Source organism: Gossypium hirsutum, chromosome A05, assembly GCF_007990345.1.
Source record: "Gossypium hirsutum isolate 1008001.06 chromosome A05, Gossypium_hirsutum_v2.1, whole genome shotgun sequence".
Classification (NCBI taxonomy): Eukaryota; Viridiplantae; Streptophyta; class Magnoliopsida; order Malvales; family Malvaceae; genus Gossypium; species Gossypium hirsutum.
This window is the reverse complement of record NC_053428.1, coordinates 27,115,844-27,132,248: the sequence shown is the minus strand read 5'-3', so window position 1 is coordinate 27,132,248 and position 16,405 is coordinate 27,115,844. Positions and strand designations below refer to the sequence as shown.

The 16,405-nt window shown below is 34.1% G+C and overlaps 1 protein-coding gene across 1 annotated transcript; it reads right to left on the bottom strand.

Moving 5' to 3' along the window:
- Nucleotides 1–2,860: 2,860 nt before the first annotated feature.
- Nucleotides 2,861–15,560, bottom strand: LOC107960902 (uncharacterized). Its single transcript, XM_041112098.1, has 3 exons — nucleotides 14,782–15,560; nucleotides 5,712–6,965; nucleotides 2,861–3,527 (listed from the first exon to the last, which is right to left on the bottom strand). Exons 1-3 carry the CDS (start codon nucleotides 15,282–15,284, stop codon nucleotides 2,912–2,914), a joined length of 2,373 nt encoding a protein of 790 aa, XP_040968032.1. The 5' UTR covers nucleotides 15,285–15,560; the 3' UTR covers nucleotides 2,861–2,911.
- Between the last annotated feature and the right edge of the window lie 845 nt (nucleotides 15,561–16,405).

Below are 16,405 nucleotides of genomic sequence, written 5' to 3'. Positions count from 1 at the left end.
CAAATATGATCCTTTTAATCCACCAAATAGCTCCAGAATTTTGATTGTCAGTGGAAGGCTGGTTAAAGTGAATTGAGAGGGAATTTGCAGAGCTCTACCAATATAGTAATTAATATATATATATTATATATAAATATACATATACTCACTCAAATTTTGTTGTGTGGAATGAGGTATGTTCAATTTTTATTTTCCTTCATATTTGAAGTGTTAAACACAGGTGTTTCAAATATATGTATAAACAAAGATTCAACCACTCCTAGCTCTAATAATTCAATCAAATATAGGCTTTTATAAGTAATAATTGTATGAAATTGTAATTGCCAACAGCAACAGCAGCTTGGGGTAGAGGTGTTGGGGTCCTTAGCACTGCCCTCCAACTTTTTTAATCTCATAATTCGTTTAAATTATTTTAAATATTTTTATATTAACATTGATGTATTTTGTAATTAAATTTCACCCATAATACTAATTTTATTATTCAAACTTTAGTTTAGACATGTCTGATTTAAATTAAAAATATCAATTTTTTATTAATTCATGTGTTATAATTTGTCCATTTTAATTTTTTATATTTTTTAAAATTTCAAATTTCAATCCTTAATCAACTAATAACAATTATATTTATTAGGTCAAATTCTACTATTAGTTTGTATACTTTTTCGAATATTAAAATTTCGATCTAGTAGTCAGCTTAATCCTTCAACTAAAACATGTTTTTTTGCAAGTATTATATTAAAAATAGTAAGTTGACATAGCATTATAATATGTTTGTCATATGAGATTTTGGAAATAATAAAATTTTATTAGTTTAATAGTTACCATTTGGATATACTAAAATTTCAAAATTCGAATAATAGAAAGATTAAAAATGATTAGATTAGAGTACAAAGATTAAGCCCATAACTTAAGCACGGTATAAAGATTAATAGTATAATTTGAACATTGCACAAGAGTAGATGAAGAACCATATCAGCTAAAGGTGTTGGATCATCCTCGTTATTTGCAGCAGCAAGATTAGGTTGCAGTGTCTGGGATTAACATATGATCACGAAAATCATCTTGGTTAAAACAGAGAGTGAGTGAAAGCGAAAAAGAAAGAAGATAGAGAAATATGATGGATGAGTTTTAGTCTTTATTGGTGAAGACAAAACATTGGATTAATAATTCAACGCTGAAATGTTTTGTTTCTCTTGTAACACCCACGTGAACCCCCCCTCTCTTTCCTTAATAGACCCTTCACCCCTTAGGTCCCTTTCCCTTGCTGTTTCTTTTAAATTACATAAGCCATGTTCAAGACAACTACTTATGCTCTGTTCTTTATTAAATCATATTGTTATACCTAATCACTTTATTTAGTAGTTTCCTCATTGCTAAGACTAACCACTTTTATTGAAAAGGATTCACTTATTAGATTTGTTAAATGTTCATGTGGACCATCACTGGGTTAATTGATTATTATAATTGTATCTTAGAAAATCATGTAGGTTTATATATTTGACTATATAAGAGATTTCTCAAATCACATCTTAGTAGAGCATTCCATGATCCTATTGATAACACTTTATATGACAAAACAACTATTTAATAAGGAACTGACGTCAAACTTCTCTATATAAATCCCTTCGTCTCCAAGAAGACTCCAAACACTCACTAATTACTTTAATTTTATTGAATTTCTTTCGTTATTCTCCACTATTCTCCAACCTCTACTAATAATTTCTTACATTACTATGTGAATCACTAGGGAAACTTGTATCAATATATATACATAATGAAGATATAAAACTAGAAAGAGGGGACAAATGGTGGTGGAGGAGCTTTGGATTGGTCGGTCTAAGAGTTTGGAAGTCTGAAATCCTAGTCGTCTCGGAAGCAAGCACAATGATGGGGGATGGGGCTCCCACATGTTTTCCCAATCCCTACTCCCTCACTTCCCTTCCAACAATAATTGTCAACATCATTTCCATTTAAAATCTCCTAATCTATAAATATATATATACATTAAATGTTCAACTCACTCATTTCCATTCCATCCTACATATATAGACATAGAGAGACATAGAAAAGTTCATTATTTCTGCAAATACACAATGAAGGCTAGGCCTGCATATTTCATCTTATTATGTCTCTTCACAGCTGCTTTCTATCTACTTTCTTCTTCTTCTTCTTCTTCCATCCTGCTTACAGGAAGGAGATCACTAGGGATGTCATTACCTCACCACAAATACATATATCCCAAAGCAAAGGTAACATTGTTTATTTATGAAATTATAGAAGTTTTGCGATTGAAGATGGCTAAGTTTTTCTTTTTTTCTTTCTGAAACGAAAGGAATTGAATGATGTGAATGCAGGTGGCTGATGGTTCATCATGGGAAGGTTCTAATGGGCATATGGATGATGAGATTGTTAATTACCACTTAGATTACCATGGAGTCACTACTCATCCAACTCCAACCCCCAAACATCCTAAGCCTTAATTTTTTTTTTGTTTATTTTTGCCTTTATTTCTCTCGTATAAGCAATGCAACACACTGCATTGATGCTTAATATGTACCTCATCTGAAATCAATACATGGTTTGATTTTTTCTCTTTTATTAGTTTTTTGAGTTTTTATTTACTGAGATTTCTATTACTTTCTTTACTAAGTCGAAGCAAATTCAAATAGTTCAACTTTTATTTTCAAAGTTCAAAATATGAAATACAATTAATCAGGAATCGGGTCTCTAAGCAATGGTTTTTGAATTTAACTCGACTTTCTCACTGTTTCGACTTGGCCCGACTAGGTTTACACATAAAGTGCGAAGAGAAAGATGGTTGATAACTTGAGACGAATGAGGAGATTTTTACAAGATAAGATGAAAAATCACTTCCATTGTATAACATAATATAGATCATATGCAGATGCAATCAAATAGAATGCAGAGATAACATTCCGTTCATATACTGCTTTCTAACCTCCTCATACTTTTCATGCAATAGCTTATAGTTTGCAGTAACGTCATCATATGATACCTCATTACAGAACTTCGATTTCACATCCATGAACACCCTTTCGGCCATCTCTTTGTATTCAACGTATACAGCAAATATATCTTTAATCTCTGTTGATCCAACATCCCAATCCAAATCCCAATCATGTCCTTCAACACTTTCCCTCTCTTGGTTCAGATATCGTAACCACTTGATCTGCTGAAACGGGTCTTCATTTCTCTCAATAGCTGCTTCAACACTCTTCAATGCTTCCTGGAACCTCGGTTCTCGGCTAATTTTGTTGATCAAATAGCTGAAAATGGTTCTTTGGCATTGATCAAGCCAGCTGTTCGTATTTGACTGCGAAGAAGCAGCAGCTACCAAGCATGCCTTACGGAAGGCAGGATCAGAATTACCAATTAAACCAATAACTATATGCAGAAGCCTGGTTGACATGACATTTAAAATTCCAGACAATGACTTTAACGAAGGATGACAATGGTGTTGAGTACGGTTCCAACAAAACAGTGCTATGTGCATAAACCCCTCCCACCTGCGTAAATGAAGGAAAGAGTGTATGAATTCTAATGTCGTATTATAAAAATTTACAACTGCCAAACCACGTAAAACTGAATTCTAATTTAAAGTAAAATAAATCATTATAAAGTAATACAATATGTATATGGCCAAGCATAGCATAGCATATGTTCCAGCCGGCATCCCCAATTAGGAGGGTCTGGAGTTCCCCTAACCCAAAGAAACAGAAAGTACCAAAAGAGAAATAAATTAAAATAGCATCCAAGTAAGATCCGTCATATTATAGAATTATGGCAAAAAAATCGAACTTAATGAATCCGATCCACTCAAAATCATCATAAACTCAATCATGACAAGATCAAATATACAAGAGATGCCCAGAGACATAGACCAAATAAATTGTCCTAATGTCCCACGGACAAATATGTCTGAAGTCTAAACTAAATAATTTTGTCAACAACATGGGTCATTCCACATGCAATGTTCAACTATCAACTTTTAAATGGTCACCACAATCAATCAAAATCATTTTTAATCTATGTAGGAATTTATATTAAAGAGAAGGAAAAAAGGACGTTATTTTCATATTAGCAAGAACCACCTATATTTATCATGGAAGTGTATAATTAATTTAGAAACAATGAAAACTGGAAAACGAAATGTAAATACAAACATCCTTTATTTTTTTTTCTTGATAGGGGTAGGGGTAGAGGTTGTTCAAAGATCGAACTCATGAATGGTCTAAACTAAAAACTCGAATACAAGTCCTTTGCCACTACCCATGTGGTTCAGTTGACAAAAGTCCAATTATTAATACCTGATAAAAACTAGAATTGCTAATCTTGTTAAAAGTGATGAGGTGCCTGCTTTAAAACCGAATTCAAACCTGACCTTAAAATAACTAAAAGAAGGGCGATCAAGTAAAAGAAATAGAACTTTGTCACAATAGCTAAGAAGGTATGCAAAAGAAAAATTGAAAAACTCCAAGAATTACCCAATGGTTTTTCATCATAGAAACCTAAGTTCTCCAAATTAAATGATATGGCAAACCAATACATACACTCATTTTGACCAAACATATCATCAGTCGTTTTCTATTGCTAAAAGCTTCAATATTGCTTCTTTTGCAGCAAAATGTCCAATCAGAAGGTAACTATCACCCGGGCACATGTTGCAATCAGTTGCTCATTCAATAAGAAAATAGATCCTTGCCATGTGCACAACAAGAGGAAAACTGAAGACAAGAAACAGGGACTACATCACATGCCAACTGTCTAATAAAGGAACCTAATCACCAACAAACTATTAAATGGTAATTTTTTCTATGAATTACTTCCCATACAAAATTTCCAAACAGATGAAGAAAAAGGATTTTGGAGTGGTGTGTGGTATATATGATATAAGATAGTTATTTGAAACATGAGATAAACAAGTTACAAGTGTTGTTCAAGTTTATATAAAACATGAAAGACCAAAAATTATCTTCGAGGCACATGATTACAATTTGGATGAGACAAGCAGTAAATGAAAATCTCGGCTTCAATTCAGAGAGTTTAAGTAATAACTTGTCATATCTTAAATGCTAACATTTTTCACTGTTTCTCCCACAAAGTAGACAAACTGCAAAAATTTTCCAAAAACGAGAAAAGCTATAAAACCTGTGTTAATTGAGTAAATTATTACCAGCAAAACTTCGTCTACAATTATAAATTATTCCCTCATTCTTTTAACACACTCTTTTCTCATGGATATATGGTAATCTTTAAGAAACTACAGCACAAAAAAATAGAAAACAAAATAAACAAAAAGTAAAGCAAAGAAAGAGAATACATATGGAACCTTTATGAAAATCTAACACAACATCATACAAGAAATTAAAGCTCTTAGGCCAAATTATCTGCCAAGCAGCAATAATGCCTATTGCATTTATTATGTATCTGATGATAAAGTGAATAATATTTTTCTAGCCAAATCACAATGAAACTAGTGGAGTGAGCTTCAGTCTGTCCTAGAATATACAGATAGCATGTGACACTAGTATCATGAGATAATCTCAGAAACCTAAAATGATTAATCTACATTAAGCACTAAAAAGTGAAGAGGCATTATTATTTAGGATGCAAAGCAAAATGGTTCATGGTAGTGAGCCTATACATTGACTACACAGAATTTAAGAAACACTTATCAAAAGTTAACTTACTCAAATGGAGGTTCAACCTCAACTCCAAGTGTTAAGTGCAGGGAAAACCCAACAGATCCATCTTGCTTATCACAATGTGTACATGCTTCATGAGGACAACCCCTGGGGATATATAGGACATCACCTTCATTAAGAAAAAAGTTATAACAGTCTCTTGTACTATCAATGGTTTCATTATTTAGAATGTTACAAGGGTCATATAATCGAGGTAACTGCCCATTTGGCTGAGAAAATATTTTCCACTGCTTAGATCCAAAAATTTGGCAGACAAATACAAAATGGTCATCATAATGACGAGCCAACCCTTGAGAATTAGGTGGAGTTAAGTACATATTGGCACCTGCCGAAGGTTGACCAAAGATTGAAGCTAATCTGTCTGCAATAAGGGCAACCCTTTCAAAGCGGAATTCCATTCCACGTAAAGCTACTGTATAACCATCATTATATGCTTCTTGACACTTTAACATATCATCTAAACATAAAACATGTGGAGTCTTGACACGGCAAGAATCTGAATTTTCTTGAAAAAAGTGCACTTCTTGTTTAAATTGGTTATCTGTTCTTAGAACCCGTATGTCTTGTTCATTGATAAGAGGACATCCCAATTTATTTCTAACCTCCATCAGGAAATTAAGGATGTCTAATTCATCTGAATCAATGGGCAAGTAGGAAATTAGATCTTGAAGGATAGAAGAAAGAACCGAAGGGAATGAATCTTTAAAATAAAGAGATTGCATAAAGGATGTGAATATTTCATCCACCTCCAATGAAGCACTTGAGAACCTTCTTACAACACAAGGTAAGACCTCCCACTGGTTTAATATGAAATGTTTGAAATCATCCTCACTAGACCAAAATATTCTTCTTTCAACAATATTACTGGACATAAGGGCTGGAAATTGATCAACATTAATGGAAAGCCTAAAAATGCTTTCCGCCAGATCACTGATGGTAATATTGCTGAAATATAAGTTCATCCCTTGACCAGCTCCCAAAATATCACTGTTTATCATTTTTTTGTGAGCTTCTCTCCACACTTCTTTCAAAGAGACAGAAAAACATTCAGATAGTTTGCTCGGGATCTTTCTTAGTTGCTCAATGTTGCATGTGTTTATGAGAATGATGGCAGCATTAAGAAGTAAAACTGGGAGTTTACCTTTCTGAAAGCCTATCCTGAGAGAAGCAATATTTACATCATCTCCAGTGCTTAAAGAAATCAGTGTTGATGATCCCTGAACCTCAAGGAATGCAAACCTAGCAATGATTTAGTACCTCAAGTTATAATTTTTAACAAACCTAAGAGCAATATATGCAAATACATATAGCCTATAACAACATCTTTTCAGGGGGAAAACGAAGGGACAAATTAATAATTGGAGTCTTCTTCTAACATATTGATAAAACATGCCATTCAAAATATAAATGTGAAACCATAAGGATTTTGGAAAAAGAAGTTAAATTGCTTTGTAACATTTCCATTCTGCAAGAATAAGAAGAAACTAAGTCCAAACAATGTATGTCTAAAATTTATTTATTATATGTTTTAGTCACTTAAATCTTACATTTCAGAGGAAATATAAAAAACACTTTGCTTATTATTGTACTCTTTAAGCTGAAGATACTTTACTTATTTTTGTGGCTATATAAGCCAGTGCATATGCCATTTATTCACTATATCACCCCCCCATTTTACAGTAAATGTAAAGTAATAAATACCAAATCAAAGGGCATTGTCCATTTCTATGAATTTAAATGGCTAATTCTAATTTCTCAACATCAGAATGAAGTTTTAAGCGAATATCTAACTACATGTTTACTGATTATTATGTGAATAAGCTATGCAACTGACTATATGAGTTTGTTTATGCACAATGCCAATGTAAAACAAGAAAATACATAATTGTGGTTCACGTTTCTTAGTTTCATCATCTATACCATACTGTTGCGCGGAAGCGTGTGAAAGAGTAAAATTATTGTACTGAAAAATCACACTAAGTTCAATTCCCAGGAAAGAGAGGTGGATCACGAGGATCGCTTACATACCAGATCTTTCCTAGCCAGAATATCCCTCTATCGTAATTTAATAGCACAATAAATCACTACAATGATACTTGCAAAATATGCAGAACAAAAAATAAAGAACACTAGAATTTTAACGAGGTTCAGCAAATTTTGCCTACGTCCTCGGGCACTATCAAATATATTTCACTCCAAAAATACAAGTGAAAGTTTACAAATAGGGAGAGAGAACAATTGCCTTAAGTAGAGAATGGCAAGTGTGGGATGAAGAAAGTAAGAGATGGTTAGGCCTATTTATAGTTGAGGTTTAAGGATCAACTTGCAATGTCCCTATACAATTAGGGACCAAAATTGCAATTATCCCATGCCAACTTTTAACCCAACTTGCCAACCAATCTTACTTTCTACTTTCGGTGCCAACTTTCTGCCACTATTCATCTTTGAAAAGTCAAAGATTGTTGGTATCCAATAATCTCCACCTTGAAGATTTGATTAGGATAATCTTATCTTCACACAATTCTTTCTTCCTTTGACAACAATACTTGATAGTGCCTTCTTCAACTGTTAAACTTGCAGGATATTGATCAAGTTCAAACAATGTTCGAACTTGGTTGTTGTTACCACCTTGGTCATCATATCTGCGGGATTATCTGCAGTCTTGATCTTCTGAAGACAAATTTTCCCCTCTTCAATAATTTCCCGCACAAAATGGAATCGTACGTCGATATGTTTTGTACATGCATGATAGACTTGATTCTTTGCTAAATGAATAGCACTTTGACTATCACAATACACGTTAATATGCTCCTGAACCAACCCCAAGGTTTTAGCCATACCTTGTAACCAAATAGCCTCCTTTACAGCCTCTGTTACAGCCATGTATTCGGCTTCTGTGGTTGACAATGCAACTGTAGACTGTAGTGTAGACTTCCAACTTATTGGTCCTCCAGCAAGTGTAAACACATAACCGGTGGTTGATCTTCGCTTGTCCAAATCACCGACATAGTCAGAATCAACGTACCCAATAACACCTTTACCAAGTGTATTATCCTGCTTGAACAGTAATCCAACATCCACGGTCTTCTGAATATACCGTAGAATCCATTTCACAGCTTGCCAATGTCCTTTTCCAGGATTATGCATATACCTGCTCACTATACTAACTGCCTGTGAAATGTCGGGTCTTGTACACACCATTGCATACATCAAGCTACCCACTGCATTAGAATACGGAACTTGCAACATGTATTCTCGTTCCGTATTCGTCGAAGGAGATAGTTGTGCAGAAAGCTTGAAATGAGAAGCCAACGGGGTACTTACAGGTTTGGTCTGCTCGTTCATGCCAAACTGCTGTAGTACTTTCTTCAAATACTGCTTCTGAGATAAGCTAACTCTGCCATGAGCTCTATCTCTACATATTTCCATGCCGAGAATCTTTTTAGCTTCTCCTAGATCTTTCATCTCAAACTCGAGATTGAGTTGAGTCTTCAATCTTTCAATCTCAACTTTGCTCTTAGATGCTATTAGCATATCATCAACATATAAGAGCAAGTATATGAAAGTTCCTTCTTGTAGCTTCTGAAAATATACGCAATGATCAAATTTACTTCTTGTGTACCTTTGCCCTTTCATGAACTGATCAAATCGCTTGTACCACTGCCTCGGAGATTGTTTCAATCCATAAAGCGACTTTGTCAGTTTGCAAACCCAATTTTCTTTATCAGCAACATTGAATCCATCAGGCTGAGTCATATAGATTTCCTCTTCCAAATCACCGTGTAAAAATGCTGTCTTCACATCAAGCTGAACTAGTTCAAGATCATATTGCGCAACCAAGGCTAGCAAAATTCGAATAGACGAATGCTTCACAACTGGAGAAAACACTTCATTGTAGTCTATTCCTTCTTTCTGAGCGTAACCCTTTGCTACCAATCTAGCCTTGTATCGAATTTCATTTTTACCAGGAAATCCTTCCTTCTTTGCATATACCCATTTGCATCCAATTGCCTTCTTTCCCTTGGGCAGTCTCACCAACTCCCAAGTCCTATTTTTATAAAGAGACTGCATTTCTTCATTCATAGCTTGCTTCCACTTTACACCATCAGAGTTACTTATTGCTTCTGTGTAAGTGGAAGGAACATCATCATCTGCAATTGGAAGTGCATAGGCCACCATATCATCAAAGCGAGCAGGCTTACGAATCTCTCTTCTTGGCCTCCTATATGCAATTGAATCTTGTTGCTGTAGAAGTTCTTGGGTCGAAACTTCTTCATCATTTGTTCTTTCAATATTAGCTGGATCATCATTAACCTTTTCAAACTCCACCTGCTGCAAAGTACTACTGGTTTTGTCATCCTTTTGTGAATCCTCGTTCTTCATCATGGTTGATTCATCAAAAGTTACATCTCTACTGAAAACAATCTTCCTTGTATCAGGACACCAGAGACGGTATCCTTTTACACCACCAGTTATACCCATGAATAATGCTTTCTTTGCTCTTGGGTCTAAATTAGATTCTTTTACATGATAATATGCAGTGGAACCAAAAACATGTAAAGAATCATAATCAGTAGCAGGTTTACCAGTCCACATCTCCATAGGAGTTTTTCCATTTATTGCAGCTGATGGCAATCGGTTAATTAGATGGCACGCATATGTAACTGCCTCAGCCCAAAATTCCTTGCCCAATCCAGCATTGGACAACATACATCGAACTTTCTCCAGTATAGTCCGATTCATGCGTTCTGCCACCCCATTCTGCTGTGGTGTATCTCGAACAGTGAAGTGTCGCACAATGCCCTCATCTTGACATACTTGTAGAAATGGATCATTTTTGTACTCAGTACCATTATCTGATCGAAGTCGTTTGACCTTTCGACCTGTCTGAGTCTCCACCATCTTCTTCCACTTCAGAAATGCATCCAAAACTTCATTTTTTCTTTTCATTAGATACACCCATAATTTTCTTGAATAATCATCAAGAAAAGTGACAAAATAGTGCATACCTCCCAAAGAAGCCACTTTGGTAGGTCCCCACACATCACTGTGAACATAGTCCAGAATTCTTTTCGTATTGTGAATTGCTGAACCAAATTTTACCCTCGTCTGCTTGCCCAGAACACAATGTTCACAGAATTCCAATTTGCAAGAATTTGTACCTTTCAACAAGCCTTGCTTCGCCAAAGTCTGCAAAGCTTTTTCACCAGCATGTCCCAATCGCCTATGCCATAACCTGGTAGCCTCTGAATCTGCATCTTTCGCAGAAGCTGTTGATGTTGATCCAATAACTGTACTTCCATTTAAATAGTACAAGTTATTTCTTCTAGTGCCTTTCATCACCGTCAATACCCCAGCTACTACCTTTAGTAATCCATCTCTCAAAGTGATTGTGAGCCCTTTAGATTCTAGGGCCCCTAATGAGATGAGATTTTTCTTCAAGCTGGGTACATAGCGAACATCTGTCAGAACTTGGATTGAGCCGTCATGGTTCTTCAATTTGATTGTACCTACACCCATTGTCTTACAGGCACTATCATTGCCCATAAAAACAACTCCACCTTCTAGTTCTTCAAGACTAGAAAACCAGTCCTTATTAGGACACATATGGTAAGTACATCCCGAATCCAATATCCACTCATCCGTTTGACATGCCATTGCCATGCCAACCAAGCTAAAGTCTGACTCCTCATCATGCTCCGCTACACATGCATTAGAAATAGACTTGCCCTTTTGTAACTTAGGACAATTCTTTTTCCAATGCCCTTTCTCACGACAAAAGGCACATTCATCTTTGGCGGGTCTCCCTTTGGACTTACCCCTTCTACCAGGTTTGCTGCTGTGTGAACGACCTCTTACTGTTAAGACTTCTGCAGTTGTATCTCTGTGATCTCTTTTATCTTTCTTTCGAGTCTCAGATCTATACAACGCACTACAGACTGCATCAAATGTGATTGAATCTTTCCCATGAAGCAATGTGGTGGTAAGATGATCATATTCATCAGGAAGGGAATTCAACAACAATAATGCATTGTCTTCATCTTCAAATTTCTCATCCAAATTTAGCAAGTCTGCTAAAATTTTATTGAATGAGTTCACATGGTCATTCATCGACATACCGGGTGCATACGTGAACCGAAAAAGTTTCTTTTTCATATAAAGCCTATTTTCAAGACTTTTCGTTAGAAACTTTTCTTCCAATGTATCCCACAGCTTCTTCGCTGATGTCTCCCTCATGACGGAGTACTTCTGCTCTTTGGCCAAACATAGGCGGATTGTACCACACGCCTGTCTATTGATCTTGGCCCACTCCTTGTCATCCATCTTGTCAGGTTTTTCTTCAAGGACTATATCCAGCTCTTGCTGACATAAGACATCCAGGATCTCACACTGCCACATACCAAAATTATTGGTACCGTCAAATTTCTCTACTTCAAATTTTGCATTTGTCACAGTAGTCCTTGCTGATGACGATGCTGCTGCCATTTTTCTCCTCAATCCTAACTACTGTATACGTGAACAGTACCGTATACATGAATAGTGCCGTATACGTGAATAGTACTGTATACGTGAATAGTACCGTAAACGGTCGTATTCCCCAAGTACGAACCTGGCTCTGATACCAATTGTTACGCGGAAGCGTGTGAAAGAGTAAAATTATTGTACTGAAAAATCACACTAAGTTCAATTCCCAGGAAAGAGAGGTGGATCACGAGGATCGCTTACATACCAGATCTTTCCTAGCCAGAATATCCCTCTATCGTAATTTAATAGCACAATAAATCACTACAATGACACTTGCAAAATATGCAGAACAAAAAATAAAGAACACTAGAATTTTAACGAGGTTCAGCAAATTTTGCCTACGTCCTCGGGCACTACCAAATATATTTCACTCCAAAAATACAAGTGAAAGTTTACAAATAGGGAGAGAGAACAATTGCCTTAAGTAGAGAATGGCAAGTGTGGGATGAAGAAAGTAAGAGATGGTTAGGCCTATTTATAGTTGAGGTTTAAGGATCAACTTGCAATGTCCCTATACAATTAGGGACCAAAATTGCAATTATCCCATGCCAACTTTTAACCCAACTTGCCAACCAATCTTACTTTCTACTTTCGGTGCCAACTTTCTGCCACTATTCATCTTTGAAAAGTCAAAGATTGTAGGTATCCAATACATACCATGCATCGTAAAACCCCTAAACAAAACTAAATATGCACTGCAACCACCCTCAATGGCATTCGTCAATTTATTGTTTTAGTTTATCACCAATATTTCTCCACATATTTGTATCTATCATCTAAAGGTTCAAAGTATTAAATATAGACATCCACTTACTTTATTTTTGTTTGCTCTCACGGTAAGTTTGCAGTAGTCTAAACAGCTGCTGATGTTCTTGAAGAAATACATGCTGAGGATGATCGTACTACAGATATGAATGAAGAGAGAAACACATTCTATGACTGCGAAGCTGACGTCTCTTTAGACGACATGGATGTTTCCGGTATGGATCTGCGAGGAGATAGAGATCAAGGGGGTTCCTCATCTTCAAACAAGAGAAAAAAGAAATATGATGCTCGTGATAATGTGTATGCTTCATTTGAGGAGGCTGCCACCTTGTTGGGGGAAAAAATCCAGGCCGTTGGCGATAGAATCAGTATGAGTATTGCCTCCGAGGTAGTAGTTCAGCAGAAGTCTGAAGAAAAGATGGAAGAGAAAGCTTCAAATTTATATTCAGCCTTATGGTCAATTGAAGGTTTAACCGACGATCAGCGGTATGATGCTTTGAGTAAAATTCCCGATCATCCAACTCAAATGATCGTTTTCTTCAGTTTACCTTCTGTTGCCCGATTGGAATGGGTCAGAAGATTTCTTTCTCACCATTAAATATCAATGTTCAAACTTTTTGATGTTGTAAAACTTTTGAACATATTGATTATGATGTACAATTTCATTTTCATCTAACTTTTTCTTAGTATAAGTTAATTATGTTTATGCAGAATATAATTTTCAAGTTATATATTTAATAATAATTATGTTAATTTATATTTTACAGTATCATATATTATGATTTCAGTAAATTAATATAAGAATATTAATTATTAAGAATTTTATTAAATTATATAGTTTAATTAAAATATATTTAATAATAATTATGTTAATTTATATTTTACAGTATCATATATTATGATTTCAGTAAATTAATATAAGAATATTAATTATTAAGAATTTCATTAAATTATATATTTTAATTAAAATATATTTAATAATAATTATGTTAATTTATATTTTACAGTATCATATATTATGATTTCAGTAAATTAATATAAGAATATTAATTATTAAGAATTTCATTAAATTATATATTTTAATTAAAATATATTTAATAATAATTATGTTAATTTATATTTTACAGTATCATAAATTATGATTTCAGTAAATTAATATAAGAATATTAATTATTAAGAATTTCATTAAATTATATATTTTAATTAAAATATATTTAATAATAATTATGTTAATTTATATTTTACAGTATCATATATTATGATTTCAGTAAATTAATATAAGAATATTAATTATTAAGAATTTTATTAAATTATATATTTTAATTAAAATATATTTAATAATAATTATGTTTAAATATGATTAAATTATTTATTATTGATAATAATAATCTTATTATAATTTAAATAACAATAACAATAATCATTTACAAAAACAAATTTATGCTAAGGGTATTCTAGTCATTTTAGTTTTTTCCATTATGCTATTACACCTCTATTCCATTCAACCAAACACAAGATTACTATTACGCCTCTATTCCATTACATTCAACCAAACAGTGGATTAGCTATTACACCTCTAATCCAATACACCTCTAATCCCAATACACCTCTAATCCAATACAGCGAACCAAACGCTACCTAAGTTTGCAGTGGTCTAAATAGGAGTGATAACATGAATGAGTGATACAAGCAAAGCAAAGTAAATAATTGCAATAAGATTACTCGTTGGGCAATTATAAAAGAAAGAAAGAAAGAAAATACTGACATGAGAGTTCCCAAAGCAGAGAAAAGGAGCAACCGTTGTCTTCCCAGACAAGTAGAGCAAATATCCAAAAGGCCATCGCAGGCAGCCATGGAGACGGCCTTTCGAGAAGTGGGTATCAAAGAAATCAAAGCCTTAAGCGTGTGAAAGTCAGAGACGACCTGGTGATTCATTTCAAAGGACAGGAGAGAAACCGCCCCAACAAATTGGGCGGTGAGGGTGGCGATGCGAGGGGATTTGGAGCGGAGAAGGAGAGGGCAAAGGGAGAGAATACAAGTGGCTTCGTGGGGTTGGATTGGATGGGAAAGGAATTTGGTTAAGCAATCCTTCACAACTGTACGAGTATTGGTATTAGTTTGAGAGTGAGAGAGAGCGGCAGCCATTAACAGAGGAAAGGTTAGTGTGTTACTCCTGCGATCAGTATTGCCTGCATTGGAATGGGATTGGGACTTTCTTTTGCGGTTTCCATTGTTGTTTTTCTTCTTAAACTCCTGCAAGTGTTCCATTTCCGCAACTCTAGAGTTTCAACTCACTGTGTATGTGATGTAAATGTTGGATGGTCGGAAGATTTCTTAAATTATAAGAATTCAGCTGCTCGCCTTGCTTCGCATCCGCTTCATTTTGGATTCCTTCCGTCATTTATTTGGGTTTTCATTGTTTTTTATTTGGATTATTCTCTTTTATTTTGAGGTAATTTTATCTATTAATGCTACTGAACTTTGCTAATTATTCTTCGTTGATATTAAACATGTGGCATTGACATCCAAATGTTAAACTTAATTCAAAATAATTTCAATTAAGTCATAAGTTAAGTGAGAGAATTTAGTTAAAAATGATCCATTTTCTAAATGATCCATTTATTTATTTAGCCTAGACCTGATTGGGCTCGAATTGATTAATTTTTTTTTAAAGTTGTTTGTTGTTATTTTAATATTATTTTATTGTTATGTGTTATTTAAGTATAAATTTTTTTTTAATATATTTTCAATATATTTATTTTAAAATTTGTAGTATATTTGATATATTTTATTTTTTAAATTTATTTTTATACAAAAGATAATATAAAAATATTTATATGAACATGCCAAATAAAGTTTAGATTTAATATTTTTTATTTAAGTTAAGTTTAGGTATTATTACACCGAATTCAAGCTTAAAAAATAATCTAAAATTTTAGATTAAGCCAGATCAAGTATCCTAATTTTCAGTATAGAGTAGCTACCAATGCCTACTAGATAGAATCATCAAGTTTTATGGACAGCACTAAAACTTTATTATCATTTAGAAATTAAATGTGAGTTGACTCCATACTTAATTGGAGTTTCACATTTGACTATCGAAACATCTCAATGAAAAAATTAAAAAGTATGGGCAGAAGAATGATAATTTGAATGACCAGCCACCTGGCCAACACAAGTAATAAGAAACCAACCGCACGGAAGCTTGAATGCTTGACAAATATAAACAATGATTCCAAACACGGCCACCATTTATTTTACTTTTTTTTGCTGTAACCATCTCTTTTACTTCTTTCTAGAGAAGGAAGCATAACCTTACTTGCTTTTTCTGGATAAATAAGTGAATATTACTTGTCTTTAATTTCATTTTCTTTTTTTGAACCATACTT